The 17,135-nt window shown below is 37.1% G+C and overlaps 1 protein-coding gene across 1 annotated transcript; it reads left to right on the forward strand.

Moving 5' to 3' along the window:
* Positions 1-330: 330 nt before the first annotated feature.
* On the forward strand, positions 331-16,962 carry LOC115223521 (transmembrane protein 50A). Its single transcript, XM_029794152.2, has 6 exons — positions 331-486; positions 6,483-6,595; positions 7,835-7,902; positions 9,787-9,879; positions 11,445-11,505; positions 15,284-16,962. The coding sequence occupies exons 1-6, from the start codon at positions 388-390 to the stop codon at positions 15,327-15,329; spliced, it is 480 nt and encodes a 159-aa protein (XP_029650012.1). The 5' UTR covers positions 331-387; the 3' UTR covers positions 15,330-16,962.
* Positions 16,963-17,135: the final 173 nt, after the last annotated feature.

The following is a 17,135-nucleotide window of genomic DNA, read 5'->3' on the forward strand; positions in this document are numbered from 1 at the left end:
TCTGAAGACAAAATTTTGTTGTTTAAAGAAATAAAAATATAAAAAGTGGAGGTCATTTTTTAAAAAACTTTTTCTGGTTATTTAAAAATAACCAGAAAAAGTTTTAAAGCAAAGTTATGTCCCCTTATTCTCTAAGCCTTACCAAAATCATTCAGCAGATAGTTACATATAACGCAATTAGAAAAAGATATAATTAAAATCAAAATGTGTTGATTATTGTTTTATTATTTTTATAAATTAAAATTAAAACCAAGATTTTAAAAGTAATTTGTTTTAAATAAATGTTTACAGATATATTTTATGTTTCTTTTGACCAAAGGGATGGCGGCGAAATATTAACTGCTGCTCGGTATTGTTTGTATATTTTGTGAGGAAAGTCTGTCAAACATGTCTGGATTTCTTGATAATTGCCGTTGGTCCTGTTCCGATGGCTGTGAACTCGGGGATAGACGAAACATGGTGGCTTCTATTATAGCCGGGGTTTTGGTAAGTAAGACACGCCATCTCATTGCCATTCTTTCGTTACCATTTTATTTATTTCAGAGAGCGAAGAAGGCAGCTTCTTCTTCATGGTCGCTGGAACTACTAGAAATAGCAGCTAAATCTCCTTCAAGTCAAACCTTAGCGATTAAAAATATATATTATATAAAAAAAGACACGTTATATAATGTACTCCTCGATACACTATGTCTAAAAATAAAAACGGAGTGGTTACACGCATTTGGGAGCCAAAGCTTTGTGAATTGATTTGGTAGACGGAAACTGAAAAGAAGCCCGTCGTTTATGTATGCTTGTGTGTGTCTTTGTGTTTGTCACTCACTACTTTTTGACACTTGGTCCGTTTATAGTTCTGTAACTTAGCGGTTCAGCACAAGAAACTGATAGAATAAACATTAGGCTTTAAAAAATATGACCAAGTCCTGGGGTCGCTTCGTCCAAGTAAAATCCCTTTAAAAGCGGTGCCACAACCCTTTCTTTCATTCAAACCTCAGCAGTCTTTTAAAGAGCATTAATGGTAGCACCACCACAGCCAAATACTGACTAAAAGTAATAACTCTACCTTTGGAACCAAACATTTGTTAAAGACGTATTATATTAACTTTAGCAAAAACCCGCAACAGAAGTCCACTCCATGGCCTGAGACCAATTTAACAAAGACTCCAGCACAACGGAGTTGAAAACTAACAAACAAAAAAGACTTCCAGGATCCGAATAAAATTAATGATAGAAGCCACAGAAAAAAGCAGGCGGCACCAAGGTTCTATTTTAGCTGCTTTCATTTTGTTTGTTGTTCATTCATATCGTACATCCTGTTCTAACAGATATTTGTTGTCTCTATCCGACCATCCGTCCAAGATATTTCTGTGTGTTAGTCATCATTTTACGTTCATTCATCTGTGGGAGATCACGTTTGGCCTAATTAGTATATATATATATATTTTTTAATTAGCAACAAGTGTGTCATTTGTCGAAATTAAAATACGCATACATATAAATAACAACAATGTCTTAATGTTTCTATAATGAAAAAGGGTGGAGCTAAATTTTCTCCGAACTATGATGAGAATCATCCCGGATTCTCTTCCTCTTTGTGAAAACTGTGTGTGTGTGTGTGTGTATATATATATATATATATATAATATATATATATATATATATATATCCCTGAATGTCTGAATATAAATTTATTCGAAGTTGGTGAGTCATTCCGTCGTTAAAATATATATGTATAAAATGGTTTCTGATGCACTCTGGAAATTTTAAGGATGTGTAGAGCTGAATTTTATATATATATATATATATATATATATATAATATATATATATATATATATATATGTATATATGTGTGTGCGAGTGTGTGTGTGTGTGTGTGTGTGTGTGCGCGCGTATGTGTGTGTGTGTGCGCATGTATATATATATATAATTAATCAATATAGGGTGGCAAAAAATTTTGTAGAATTTTTTTGCCACCAGCGGCCTAGTGGGAAAAAATTAAATAGTCATAGACCATTTTTAAGTTCAACATCACAATCAAGGAACGGCCATAATAGGCCATTCACCCGCTAGAAATAACAGCCAAAGCTTCAACCGCAAAATAACATTAATTCCGTAAACCAGGAGAAAATTAAAAAACATTTACCCTGTAATTTCTTATACGATGCACCGTTTCATCTACTGTTTAATGGTAAACTAACCTGATTAAATTAAATCAAGCCAATCTTCCATAGGCCCTTAGAATCGTCAGTAAGAAATAGCCAGATCGGAACAGATATTTTCATGAGGCATTTCTGTCCCTGCCTCGGCAATATCTGACCTAAAATTTTCAAATCATCGCACTCGCGCCAAATTTATCGGCAGCAAATAAATATAAGCTGCCGATTCCATTACGGAATTAACCAGAAAATTCATAATTAATCAATATAGGGTGGCAAAAAATTTTGTAGAATTTTTTTGCCACCAGCGGCCTAGTGGGAAAAAATTAAATAGTCATAGACCATTTTTAAGTTCAACATCACAATCAAGGAACGGCCATAATAGGCCATTCACCCACTAGAAATAACAGCCAAAGCTTCAACTGCAAAATAACATTAATTCCGTAAACCAGGAGAAAATTAAAAAACATTTACCCTGTAATTTCTTATACGATGCACCGTTTCATCTACTGTTTAATGGTAAACTAACCTGATTAAATTAAATCAAGCCAATCTTCCATAGGCCCTTAGAATCGTCAGTAAGAAATAGCCAGATCGGAAGATTGGCTTGATTTAATTTAATCAGGTTAGTTTACCATTAAACAGTAGATGAAACGGTGCATCGTATAAGAAATTACAGGGTAAATGTTTTTTAATTTTCTCCTGGTTTACGGAATTAATGTTATTTTGCGGTTGAAGCTTTGGCTGTTATTTCTAGTGGGTGAATGGCCTATTATGGCCGTTCCTTGATTGTGATGTTGAACTTAAAAATGGTCTATGACTATTTAATTTTTTCCCACTAGGCCGCTGGTGGCAAAAAAATTCTACAAAATTTTTTGCCACCCTATATTGATTAATTATGAATTTTCTGGTTAATTCCGTAATGGAATCGGTGGCTTATATTTATTTGCTGCCGATAAATTTGGCGCGAGTGCGATGATTTGAAAATTTTAGGTCAGATATTGCCGAGGCAGGGACAGAAATGCCTCGTGAAAATATCTGTTCCGATCTGGCTATTTCTTACTGACGATTCTAAGGGCCTATGGAAGATTGGCTTGATTTAATTTAATCAGGTTAGTTTACCATTAAACAGTAGATGATATATATATATATATATATTAGATAATTGTTTGTTTTTGCAAACTAGATACGTAAAAGTACGCATTACATTATCTAAGTTTGAGAGACCTTCTAAAAAAGTTACACATACATAATCAAAGTGATGTGTGTGTGTGTGTGTGTGTGTATAGAGTTTTTTTGTTTGTTAATAATAAACGTGAGGCAGCTGGATTTGGCTAAATATACGATCGAAGTCGACACTTTCGAAACATATAATTGGTGTATTTGTTTTTATTCATTTACGAACTTCGATTGGGGAACAAGGGAATGAGGGAACCTGTTGGAGGTCAGTTGCCATGCTAGAAATAGTAGCCAAATTATTCTGTATATAAAAAAATACAAAAAAAACGGGGTGGTCAAAGCTGAATTGTTTTTGATTATAAGCCTGCTTGGTCAGGGTTTCAACAACAACTACTGAATTGGTGCTTTATCTTTAAAAAACCACCAAAACAAATGAGAAACAAATCTGCTAGTGGACAGGACGCCAATCCATCATGGCTAATGTTTCCTGAAGTAAGGTTTAAACTCAGAGCTAATTTTTACCATTTAGTCTGGGAATGAAGGGAAGTGCCCATGGCCCTTTATTTGTTTAGATCCTCCGAGATTTGTGGGAGAAAACGAGGAACTTGTTTTCAGAGTAGAAACTGGATCAGAATCCTTGCAACAGTGTGGGCCTCATGAGAGACACTCAAGGGCCAGGTGGTGGTGTTAAATCCAAGGAATGGATCGAGTCTACCCACCAAGAACTCAGGACATAATGAGTTAGAATAAATGTCACAAGGTATCTTGTCCAGTGTTTTAATGATTCCACTGTCCCTCAGAGCCAGCAGTTAAACTTTTCTTTGCTAATGAGGTTCAACAAAATTGAAACATGCTCACAGTTGTCACCCTGCTGTTACAGATCAGACTCACTCTCCACTGCATTCTATTTTTTTAATTAATCAGGATTGTCTCCCATGCACTTTTTGACCAGAATTATTTAGATTGTGATTGTTAGTGTCACTAATCGTGTAATATTAATTATTAAAGTTGGCTTGCTTATATCAGTTATGTTAGCACCCCTTTACAGATACCTCTACTATATTAGAACTCTACATCAGTTGTGTTATTACCCCCACTTTACAGATGTATCAAGTCTGTTATAACCCCACCCCCATTGCAGGCAAATCAAAATGAAGCTGTCCATTGCAGCTGTCGAATCAGTGTTGTTATATGGCAGTGAAACATGGACACTGACATGGAAATTAGGATCTTTTCGGTTTGAATGGCAGTTTTTAGCATAATTTCTAGGTAACTAAAAAATTTTAAACTTCGTATACTGGTAGAATGTGTTTATAAAACATCTTTTTCTCTTGGCTTTATTGAGAAAATTCTATTGTTTGTAAGATATTTGTTGTTTTTTTTTCTTCAATTTCTACAATTTCAACCAAGCAGTGGCGTCTATTGAGTTAAAAAAACATTCTGTGCTGTATGAATATGCCCCTCGTTTAAGAAACAGATTGGGTTTATTTACATTTGTGAAGAAAAAAAGATACCCTTCCCCCACCCCTAACCATAAAAGAGATTGAAATGCAATAGATCGATTCTAGGGTCATAATTATGGGCGACAATTTCATATGACACCGCTAGAAAAAACTGCCGTTCAAACTGAAAAGATCCGGAAATGATCAAATGGGCTAAATGGATGCTACACCAGGATGCTATCAATGGCCGTAAATGTGAAATGGCTGCAACATATGACAAATGAATGACATTATGGATACCTACCAAAAGTTCAGTCAAAGACAGCTCTTGAATTAAAAGCATCCGAATTAGTCTTGTGGAACCCACTTCATGATAAGTAAGAAGAGGAAAATGTCACACATTGACAATTTGATTGTAAGACTCTGGCCTGGATATGTTTCCAAGACCTCAAGGCAATGATGATGGACTGAGAAGTGTGACGAGTGGACTTTGTTGCTGCAGCCCTGTTGGAACCTGGCTGTAATAATAATAATAATAATAATAATCATCGTTTAACGTCTGCTTTCCATGCTAGCATGGGTTGGATGATTTGACTGAGGTCTGGCGAACCAGATGGCTGCACCAGGTTCCAATCTGATCTGGCAGAATTTCTACAGCTGGATGCCCTTCCTAATGCCAACCACTCCGAGAGTGTAGTGGGTGCTTTTACATGCCATAGCACAAGGGCCAGTCAGGCGGTACTGGCAACGACCACGCTCAAATGGTGCTTTTTGCTGGACTGCCACCTACACAGGAGCCAGTCCAGCGCGGCACTGGCAATGACCTCGCTCGAATGTTTTTTCACGTGCCTCCAGCACAAGTGCCAGTGAGGCGATGCAGGTAACAATCATGCTTGAATGGCGCTTTTTATGTGCCACCAGCGCAGAAGCCAGTTTGTTGCTCTGGCAATGATCATGCTCGGATGGTACTCTTAGCGCTCCACTAGCACGGATGACAGAATGATAATAATAATAATAAATTCTAGCTACATCAAGCATATTAGGACCCACTTTAGTATTGAACTAAGTCACTAAAAGTAACTGTGCTGGGAATCGGGTATTGACTGCCAAAATGTTTGTCCATTATGTTTTTGCCGTCTGCCCTTTAAATATGTTGTGTATTGTTGTTATTTACTTTTAAGGTTTGACTTGATTAGACATGAAGCAAATCTGTGATCACAGACATTCTAGCTGTAGCCATCCCACCTTTTTCTTTTTTTCACAGGCATACTGTATCTAGGACTTAATAGTCCAATACATCCTTCTTTATTTTTTAAGGCAGCAGATTTGACTGCTGTTTCCAAAAAAGCACCAATTAACTGACCTCACTGTGGCTCTCATTGTTTTAGAATTAGTTACTTTCACCCACCAAAACATGGTGAAATAAAAATACTTATTCTGTTTTGGAACAGTGGATCTTGAAGCAGATGATAAACCTAGAAGTAATAGCATGAAAATATTGGGTTAAAGAGAAAGTTGAAGGCTGTATGTGGGACTTGAACCCTCATCTCCTGTAAATATAACAAGCTTGTTATTTATCATTTGCTTCAAGATCCACCGTTCTACTAAAAAATCATTTCACCTTCTTTCAATGTTTATAAATCCTTATGATGTCAAAAAAGCTATTTGTGTTATTATTGTTCTGTAAACCCAGTTTGTTGTTTCAGTTTTTTGTAGGTTGGTGGATCTGTATCGATGCTGCTGTCATCTACCCTGACAATACCCAGTTGAACCATGCTTACTACGTGTGTGGAGTTACAAGTACGTTAGCCTTTTTCATGTAAGTAACTTCACTTCTAAACTCTATTCACATATTGTAAAAAATTCCTTTTTTAAAGTAATACTTACGTTTATTTAAGAACCTTTAGACAATTTATATTTCATTATGTTCAAATTACCAGCTTAATAACAAACTTTTTTAGTTATTTTACTAATTTGTGATTGTTTTATGTTCATGAATAAAGCATGTTATATTCTGCTTGCTCCAATTTGATCGGACTAAAGATATGGGCTCCAGTCTTCACTCCATGTTTGAGTGTTTAATGGCAGAAAGGATATCCAGTTATAAAAACAAGTGCAAACGTCTTGGAAGATATTATTAATGTAAGCATGGAGAAATGGTTGAGCACAAAAAAGAAAACAAAAAAAGAAATAGGTGACAGAGAATTGCGATCTTTTTTTTTTGTTCTTACACCCAACTCTGCTGACAGTTGAGTCTGCCTTCACTGTCAGTTATGATCCCTACACCAGTTGAACTCTACAACTGAGTCTGCTCTCATCAACTCAGTAACCAGTTGAGTCAGTCCCTGATTGAATCTCTGCAGTTAAGTCTATTCTCAATCAACTTGGTCAACTGTTGATAATGTCTTCACTATCAGTTCTTCCAACAGATGCATCTACCCTTGTAGTCAGCAATGGATTTTACAATAGTTGAGTCTGCTCTAACTATCAACTTTATGACAATTGAGTCTGCCTTTCCTATCATCTCTACTGATTACTATGTCTGTGAGGAGAGATACCAGATCAAAATAAGCAATACAAACCACTACGCCATATGGCGTAATGGTTAAGAGCATGGGCTACTAACCCCAAGATTCTGAGTTTGATTCTAGGCAAATGTTGTTAAGTTAGTATTAGCATATTTAATGCAGTGAATATCAAATCTAATTACAAGTAATTCTGTAATGAGAAAAAGACAACATTAGCTTAATTAGTAACCTTATTTTTATTTCATTAAGTGTGGAAGATATAACATTGTAACTGCCAGGCATAGTTGCAATGCTGAAAGCTGGTATAGAATTCATATTTCTGTGGTCTTACATCTTACGAGGCTTGGTTAAGATTTGAACTTACAACACGTGGTCAATAATTCAGTATCTTATCCTACAGATCCATCATGTCTTAATGAGCAAAGTCATCTGTCCTTGGTTGGCTTATAGAATTACTTGTATGAAATTAATATTGATTATTATTTAATGATGTTTATTTTTTAATTTTATTTTGTTGTCCACTAAATCAGGATCAATTCTGTATCGAATGGTCAGCTGCGAGGTGATACTTACACCAGTGGTTGTTTGGGCCAAACAGGTAAGATGCTTGGACATTCTTATTTCAGTGTTTGATCTAACAACATTTCTGTTTTTAATGATTTTGTTCCAAACAAGGCTTGAGGCCACTGTAGTGTAAAGGAATACAAAGAAGGAAAAGAAAAGGGTCCTATAAATTCAAAAGACACTGATTGACAGAAAGCTTAAAGGACTCATCATCATCATTTAACGTCCGTTGTCCATGCTGGCATGGGTTGGACGGTTTGACCAGGGTTGGTTAGCGGCGAGCTGGCAGAAACGTTAGCACGCCGGGTGAAATGCGTAGCTATATTTCGTCTGCCATTACGTTCTGAGTTCAAATTCTGCCGAGGTCGACTTTACCTTTCATCCTTTCGGGGTCGATAAATTAAGTACCAGTTATGAACTGGGGTCAATGTAATCGACTTAATCCCTTTGTCCTTGTTTGTCCACTCTATGTTTAGCCCCTTGTGGGTAGTAAAGAAATAGGTAAGCCGAGGAGCTGCACCAGACTCCAGTCTAATTTGACATGGTTTTCTATGGCTGGATGCCCTTCCTAATGCCAACCACTCCAAACCAGAAGGGAACAAGAGAATAGTAGTGAGTTCTAGAGAGCAGCAGTTCAATTAATCCTTTAGCATTCAGATTATTCTGTCAAATGTAATCCTTAATCTTTTCACAATGTTTTGGATTAATCAAGCATCATCTCATACATTCAAGAGTTCAGTGGTGTGTTTGTATATTTTCTGAGAATGACATTGTAGGGTAGGTGTGAGAGGTTGGATCTGGTCAGTTTTAACATAAAACAGGTAGAATATTTGGGCCAGATACAGTTGGATTAAATACTAAAGGGTTAAAGGACTTAATCACTAAGAGGAAACTCACTGGTGTCTGTCTATCAAATCCATTCACAAGGCTTCGGTTGGCCATGGGCTGTAGTAGAAGATACTTGCCCAAGGTGCTGATGTGCTGCACTGTGAGATTGAACCTGGAACCATAATGTTGGGGACATCTTTGCTTCAAAAAAAATACAGCAGACATTGAAATTGCTGTAACTTGGCCATAACAGCTCAAAATCAATGCCTGTATCACTTTGCAGTAAAATGCCCTTGGTTAAATGGACACAGAATCAGACAAGGGTGTTAACCAGGGTGCTATGTTATGCCTACCTCTTAATGCTGAAAGTATTCAGTGAGTGCGTGATGGTATTAACTCTTTAGCATCCAGATTATTCTGTCAAATGTAATGTTTATTCATTCACATTGTTTTAAATTAATCTACCATCCACATGATTCCGAGTTCAGTCCTACTGTGTGGCACCTTGGGCAAGTGTCTTCTACTCTAGCCTTGGGCCGACCAAAGCCTTGTGAGTGGATTTGGTAGACGGAAACTGAAAGAAGCCCATCGTATATATATATGTGTGTTTGTCTCCCCAACATCGCTTGACAACCGATGCTGGTGTGTTTACGTTCCCATAACTTAGCGGTTCGGCAAAAGTGAATGATAGAATAAGTGCTAGGCTAACAAAGAATAAGTCCTGGGGTCGATTTGTTCGACTAAAGGCGGTGCTCCAGCATGGCTTCAGTCAAATGACTGAAACAAGTGAAAGAATAATTGTTTATTTTTAGAATGACATTGTAGGGTGGGTGCAAGAAGTTGGATATATTGTTTTGAACTAATCTACCATCCACATGGTTCCGAGTTCAGTCCTACTGCGTGGCACCTTGGGCAAGTGTCTTTTACTCTAGCCTTGGGCCAACAGAATATTTGGGCCAGATATGGCCAATCTCAATGCGTATGTTAAAGCTTGTGATTCGATAACTAACATTCCCCAATTTCTGCTGTTTTGTTTTTTCTTTTCCAGACAGAGACTAAATTGTCTGTCTCATTTCTCTTTGTTCCACAGGTGCTCGCATCTGGATTTTGTTTGGTTTCCTGTTTGCATTCGGTTCACTGATTGCTGCTGCTTGGATTTTGTTCGGCTTCTACGTTGCTACAAGTAAGGAGACACACACACTCTTTCTCTCTTTTTCTTCCTCCCTCTCCACACTTGATATGTGCTCTACCCCTAATGCAGACCCCTATGGGTCTATGTAGGTAGGCTATGTGAAATGCTTGACTAACAAGTATTATCAAATTATGACAATATTAAATGGATCACTATTCATATTCTACCACCACCTTTATTACTACTGCTGCTTCCACTGCTATGAACATCACTACTGCTGCAGGTATTGTCTTTGTTCTCCTGTTGGTGGAATGTATGAAATCATAGAATAAAAATATTAAGTTCTTGAAGGTACATAATTCGGATCTTTTCGGTTTGAACGGCAGTTTTTTCTAGCGGTGTCATGAAAATGTCACCCATAATTATGACCCTAGTATCGATCTATTGCATTTCAATCTATCTTAGGGGTGGGGGGAAGGGTATCTTTTTTTCTTCACAAATGTAAATAAACCCAATCTGTTTCTTAAACGAGGGACATATTCATACGGCACAATGTTTTCACCTCAACAGACGTCATTGATTGGTTGAAATTGCAGAAATTGAAGAAAAAAAAAACAACAAATATCTTACAAACCATAGAATTTTCTCAATGAAGCCAAGAGAATGTTTTATAAACACATTTTACCAGTATACGAAGTTTAAAAGTGTTTAGTTACGTGGAAATTATTTTAAAAAACTGCCGGTCAAACCGAAGAGATCCCATAATTCTGCTTTCTCCAGTTTCATAGACTGGAGATAAAAAGAAAATAAGTTTCTCCTCCTACTTAACAGTTAAGTTTGAAACTGGAAGGAGCAGACAACATTTTGTATCACATGACTAAATACGAAAAAAAAACCCCCCAAAACATTCACCTTATCAAAAACAAAAAAGATTAGAATAAAATGGCAAAAATCTCTACGTTGAACCCCATGCACTGGATTTTTTACCCTCTTGTGAAGGAGTGGCTGTGTGGTAAGTAGCTTGCTTACAAACCACATGGTTCCGGGTTCAGTTCCACTGCGTGGCATCTTGGGCAAGTGTCTTCTACTATAGCCTTGGACTGACCAAAGCCTTGTGAGTGAATTTGGTAGACGGAAAGTGAAAGAAGCCCATCATATATATATATATGTATGTATGTGTGTGTATATGTTTGTGTGTCTGTGTTTGTCCTCCCAACATCGCTTGACAACCGATGCTGGTGTGTTTACGTCCCCCGTAACTTAGCGGTTTGGCAAAAGAGACCGATAGAATAAGTACTAAGCTTACAAAGAATAAGTCCTGCGGTCGACTTGCTCGACTAATGGCGATGCTCCAGCATGGCCACAGTCAAATGACTGAAACAAGTAAAAGAGTAAGCCCTCCTGATCAGACAAATGATCTCCCCAGGTTACAACTGGTTGACCCAGTAGATGTATGTTCTGTTGATCAGATCGATCAGAGCACTCGTTGTCGTTAAGGATGGCGTGACGGTCAGTCCCCTCTTAGATGCTTCTCTATTTCAATTCTTTGTTCATTCATTAGTAACTAATTCAGGAATTGTTTTGACTAATTTTTAAATATTTTTACTCCTTTGCAGACCAAGATGATGACTGGCCAGGAACTGCCATATTCTTACAGAATGCCTTTATTTTCTTCAGGTAAATTCTTCCTCCCTCCCTCTCTCTCATATATATATATATATATATATATATATATATATATATATAATCGTCGCACTCGCGCCAAATTTATCGGCAGCAAATAAATATAAAATGGTTTATGACTATTTAATTTTTTCCCACTAGGCCGCTGGGGGCAAAAGAATTCTACAAAATTTTTTTGCCTCCCTATATTGATTAATTATGAATTTTCTGGTTGGTTCCGTAATGGAATCGGCGGCTTATATTTATTTGCTGCCGATAAATTTGGCGCGAGTGCGACGATTTGAAAATTTTAGGTCAGATATTGGCGAGGCATGGACGAGAATGCCTCGTGAAAAATATCTGTTCCGATTTGGCTATTCTTACTGATGAATCTAAGGGCCTATGGTAGATTGGCTTGATTTAATTTAATCAGGTTAGTTTACCATTAAACAGTAGAAGAAACGGTGCATCGTATAAGGAATTTCAGGGTAAATGTTTTTTAATTTTCTCCTGGTTTACGGAATTAATGTTATTTTGCGGTTGAAGCTTTTTGGCTGTTATTTCTAGTGGGTGAATGGCCTATTATGGCCGTTCCTTGATTGTGATATTGAACTTAAAAATGGTTTATGACTATTTAATTTTTTCCCACTAGGCCGCTGGGGGCAAAAGAATTCTACAAAATTTTTTTGCCTCCCTATATTGATTAATTATGAATTTTCTGGTTGGTTCCGTAATGGAATCGGCGGCTTATATTTATTTGCTGCCGATAAATTTGGCGCGAGTGCGACGATTTGAAAATTTTAGGTCAGATATTGGCGAGGCATGGACGAGAATGCCTCGTGAAAAATATCTGTTCCGATTTGGCTATTCCTTACTGATGAATCTAAGGCCTATGGTAGATTGGCTTGATTTAATTTAATCAGGTTAGTTTACCATTAAACAGTAGAAGAAACGGTGCATCGTATAAGGAATTTCAGGGTAAATGTTTTTTAATTTTCTCCTGGTTTACGGAATTAATGTTATTTTGCGGTTGAAGCTTTTTGGCTGTTATTTCTAGTGGGTGAATGGCCTATTATGGCCGTTCCTTGATTGTGATATTGAACTTAAAAATGGTTTATGACTATTTAATTTTTTCCCACTAGGCCGCTGGGGGCAAAAGAATTCTACAAAATTTTTTTGCCTCCCTATATTGATTAATTATGAATTTTCTGGTTGGTTCCGTAATGGAATCGGCGGCTTATATTTATTTGCTGCCGATAAATTTGGCGCGAGTGCGACGATTTGAAAATTTTAGGTCAGATATTGGCGAGGCATGGACGAGAATGCCTCGTGAAAAATATCTGTTCCGATTTGGCTATTCTTACTGATGAATCTAAGGGCCTATGGTAGATTGGCTTGATTAATTTAATCAGGTTAGTTTACCATTAAACAGTAGAAGAAACGGTGCATCGTATAAGGAATTTCAGGGTAAATGTTTTTTAATTTTCTCCTGGTTTACGGAATTAATGTTATTTTGCGGTTGAAGCTTTTTGGCTGTTATTTCTAGTGGGTGAATGGCCTATTATGGCCGTTCCTTGATTGTGATATTGAACTTAAAAATGGTTTATGACTATTTAATTTTTTCCCACTAGGCCGCTGGGGGCAAAAGAATTCTACAAAATTTTTTTGCCTCCCTATATTGATTAATTATGAATTTTCTGGTTGGTTCCGTAATGGAATCGGCGGCTTATATTTATTTGCTGCCGATAAATTTGGCGCGAGTGCGACGATTTGAAAATTTTAGGTCAGATATTGGCGAGGCATGGACGAGAATGCCTCGTGAAAAATATCTGTTCCGATTTGGCTATTCCTTACTGATGAATCTAAGGGCCTATGGTAGATTGGCTTGATTTAATTTAATCAGGTTAGTTTACCATTAAACAGTAGAAGAAACGGTGCATCGTATAAGGAATTTCAGGGTAAATGTTTTTTAATTTTCTCCTGGTTTACGGAATTAATGTTATTTTGCGGTTGAAGCTTTTTGGCTGTTATTTCTAGTGGGTGAATGGCCTATTATGGCCGTTCCTTGATTGTGATATTGAACTTAAAAATGGTTTATGACTATTTAATTTTTTCCCACTAGGCCCTGGGGGCAAAAGAATTCTACAAAATTTTTTTGCCTCCCTATATTGATTAATTATTAAATATATATATATATATATATATATATATATATATATACATCTTAATATATATTTGTGCATGTACCGTTGGCGATTTTTTTTCCTATGTTTCCGACGAAGAGCTCCGCTCGAAACATTAAACCCTCCTTCTTTCCTGAGTGTCCAATAATACTATATTTGTTCCACGTCCTCGCGTTGTTGTGTTTTCTTGTTTGGATTAACTATATATATATATATATATATATATAAAAAAGGAAATGAAGAAAATGCTGACAAAATAATTTAAGTAATTTAATTAGGTGAAAGTTCTTTTTACTGGTTGCGCATTTGTTATGCTTATCAAAAGATGTTTTTTTAAGAGAGATAGTTACTTTCTGATAGATTTTTTCCACAACTCGTGTTCCACATCTCCTTTTTTTAAATATCCCGTATCTTTACCACTAATATTTTCATGCAAAATTGTCTGATCTCTAGTTGTTAATCTGTTTATTATTATTAGTATTATTATTATTCTGATCCCTAGTCGTCACTCTGTTTATTATTTCAGCCTCGCCTCGTATTGCATATTCTGTATAATTCATTAGTTATCCTTGTATATCGATTAAGCCTCTCGTCTCGCTAAAATATAGAATAGATATTTCAGATCTCCCTTACAGGGCTGATCGTAATGGCTGCCGATTCTTCGCGGGGTGCCACTTTCTCTCCCCCTCTTTCACATTGTTTGGCCTCCTCTCCATTGCTAAGCATTTCTCCACCGTCCCCCCTAAATATCCCTTTATTATTATGTGCTGATAATTTCTCCATGTTACTACGATAATTTTACCCGTCCAAGTCCTCGCTCTCTCCACTATCAACTCTCTCCTATCAACCTTCGCGTATTCGTGGTGCGCCCGCCCTTGCCCACCACCAATACCGGATATCTCTATATTTTGCTCCATCTATACTGGATGTCGCTTCTCCCACCACCATTATAGGTGTCTACTCTTCGAACACCCCTCTTCAATACGCTATTTCACCATGCATTACCCCTCTCGTGATATCCTACGTTCTACTTGTCTAGAACCTGTCATCGTTTCTCCGAACACCCCTCCCCACTGGTGCTCCCCTATATTCCTGCATCCCCCCACATAAAAAAAAAGCACCATCCGAACGTGGCCGATGCCAGCACCGCCCCGACTGGCTTCTGTGCAGGTGGCACATAAAAAGCACCAACCGACCATGGCCGATGCCAGTCCCCTCTGGCACCTGTGCAGGTGGCACGTAAAAAGCACCCACTATACTCGCGGAGTGGTTGGCGTTAGGAAGGGCATCCAGCTGTAGAAACACTACCAGACTGGAGCCTGGGGCAGCCCCTGGCTCCCCAGACCCCGGTCAAACCGTCCAACCCGTGCTAGCGCGGAAAACGGACGTTAAACGATGATGATGATGATATATAAGCTAGGCATAGGAGTGGCTGTGTGGTAAGTAGCTTGCTTACCAACCACATGGTTCCGGGTTCAGTAAGAAGCAAAATTCTTACCACACAGCCATGCTTGATATAAAAATAATTTTCCTAACGACTAAATTATAAATTTTAAAAGAAAATTACAATCTTAATTTTATTATTTTTTTTTCTCTTTTTGTCTTTGCAGTAGTATGGTGTTCAAATTTGGTCGTACAGAAGACTTGTGGGGTTAAAGAACAGACAGAGGCATCAGGATGCCCGTTCTTTCCTATCTCTCTCCAGTCTTTCAATAGGGAAGCGTTTGAAAAAAAAAAAAACAATCTATCTGGTGACAAGATCTTACTTTATTTATATTTCTTTACAATAATGTCTGCCATAAAAAACAAAAAAAAGCCTTTCTAATTAATTATATACATAATTCTTCATCTTCTTAATTGCTTTGTTTGTTAACCCCCCCCTCTCCTCCACCCCCCATCTTGCAAACTGGCTCTGTCTGCTACAAGAGCTATTAACAGTTCTGTATTCTCTTCTCTTACAAACATCACCTTAATCTCATTCATCATGTTTTTCTATGCTTATAATGATAATACACAACTGTTTAATAATAATAATAATAATAATAATTGCTATTTAAAACATTCGTCACCCCCCAAACAAAACAAAAGAAAAATCAAAAATTGTATTTATTATAATAAATGCCTTGTGGTGTTATATCTCTTTACATTCTGAATTTTAATCCCACCGAAGAAGACTACCATTCATCCTTCTGAGGTCTATAAGAGTAATTAGCCATTAAATACTGGGCTAGATTATAGTTGACTAATTAGTTAATGAGATGGACATAGCATAGATAATAGAACAGAGAGGATTAGCCTAATTGCAGTATTAAAACTCACGTTACACATTTCCGAGTTCAAATCACACAGGAAGCCGTTAACTTAAACAGGATCGACTCCACGGGATTGTGACTAGATTTATTAACCCCTTTAGCACTCGGATTATTCTGCGAAATGGAGCACTTATTCCTTCGCATTGTTTTGAATTGACCGCACGTTCTCTTCTAGCTTTGAAATTTCAGTGATGTGATTAGTTTATCTTTAGAATGACATTGTAGGGTAGGTGTGAGAGGCTGGATCTGGCCAGTTTGAACAGGTAGAATATTTTGGCAGGTTTAAATGCTAAAGGGGTTAATTAATTGACCAAGAACAAAAGGAGTTGTCAGCAGTTATTGGAGCACCAGACTAGATGCCTTTAGTTAGTGTCACCTCTGCTTCCTGTCCTAATTCTAAATACATCCAGGATAGTGAAATGATAGAAATACAAAAGCCTATAATTTGTAACTCCATTCCAATAATTAACCTTGTTGTTTGACTTGTGAGACATAGCAGCTAAATCTCCCTCAGATCACACCCTAGTAATTTTAAAAAAGAAAAAAAAAAAGGGACACATTGAATAATGTAGATATATACAATTCTAATTAGGGAGTCCCCTGTCCTTAATTCACCCAGAACATTCTCAATATTTGCAATGGTCTTTTCTGCTAGTTGATGGGGCACGTTGAGAAGTTCCTGTTTATTTTTATACAAGGACGTAAAAGAAGTGAAATTATTACAACTGGGATGACACAATCAGGTTACAGACTCAGCTCACCAAATTATTCCATTATATACGTGTATATGTATATATGTATATATCTTTTGGCTGACAAAGTGTTTGCTTTAGTTGATGGCAACAACCATGGTGAGCTTTTCAAAGGTTGTGTTGTTGTGGTATGAGCTGAGTCTGTGACCTAGTTTGTTATTCCTGGTGTTATCTTACAAAACCAACCATTAACATCTTATCTTCTCATTTCTCCAGTCAAAAAAAAAAAAAAAAAAAAAAAAATCCCACTCTGGCCTATTTTTGTCTAAAATCAGAATCAACCCTATTGACCTGTGGTCAAATTTCTTTTAGACAAAACATACCCCTGGCCTCTCCCTTTCTCATCACTGGATCAATATAAATGATATACCTTGCAAGCAGTCTCCATTAAACACAAA

Source organism: Octopus sinensis, linkage group LG23 (assembly GCF_006345805.1).
Source record: "Octopus sinensis linkage group LG23, ASM634580v1, whole genome shotgun sequence".
Lineage (NCBI taxonomy): Eukaryota > Metazoa > Mollusca > Cephalopoda > Octopoda > Octopodidae > Octopus > Octopus sinensis.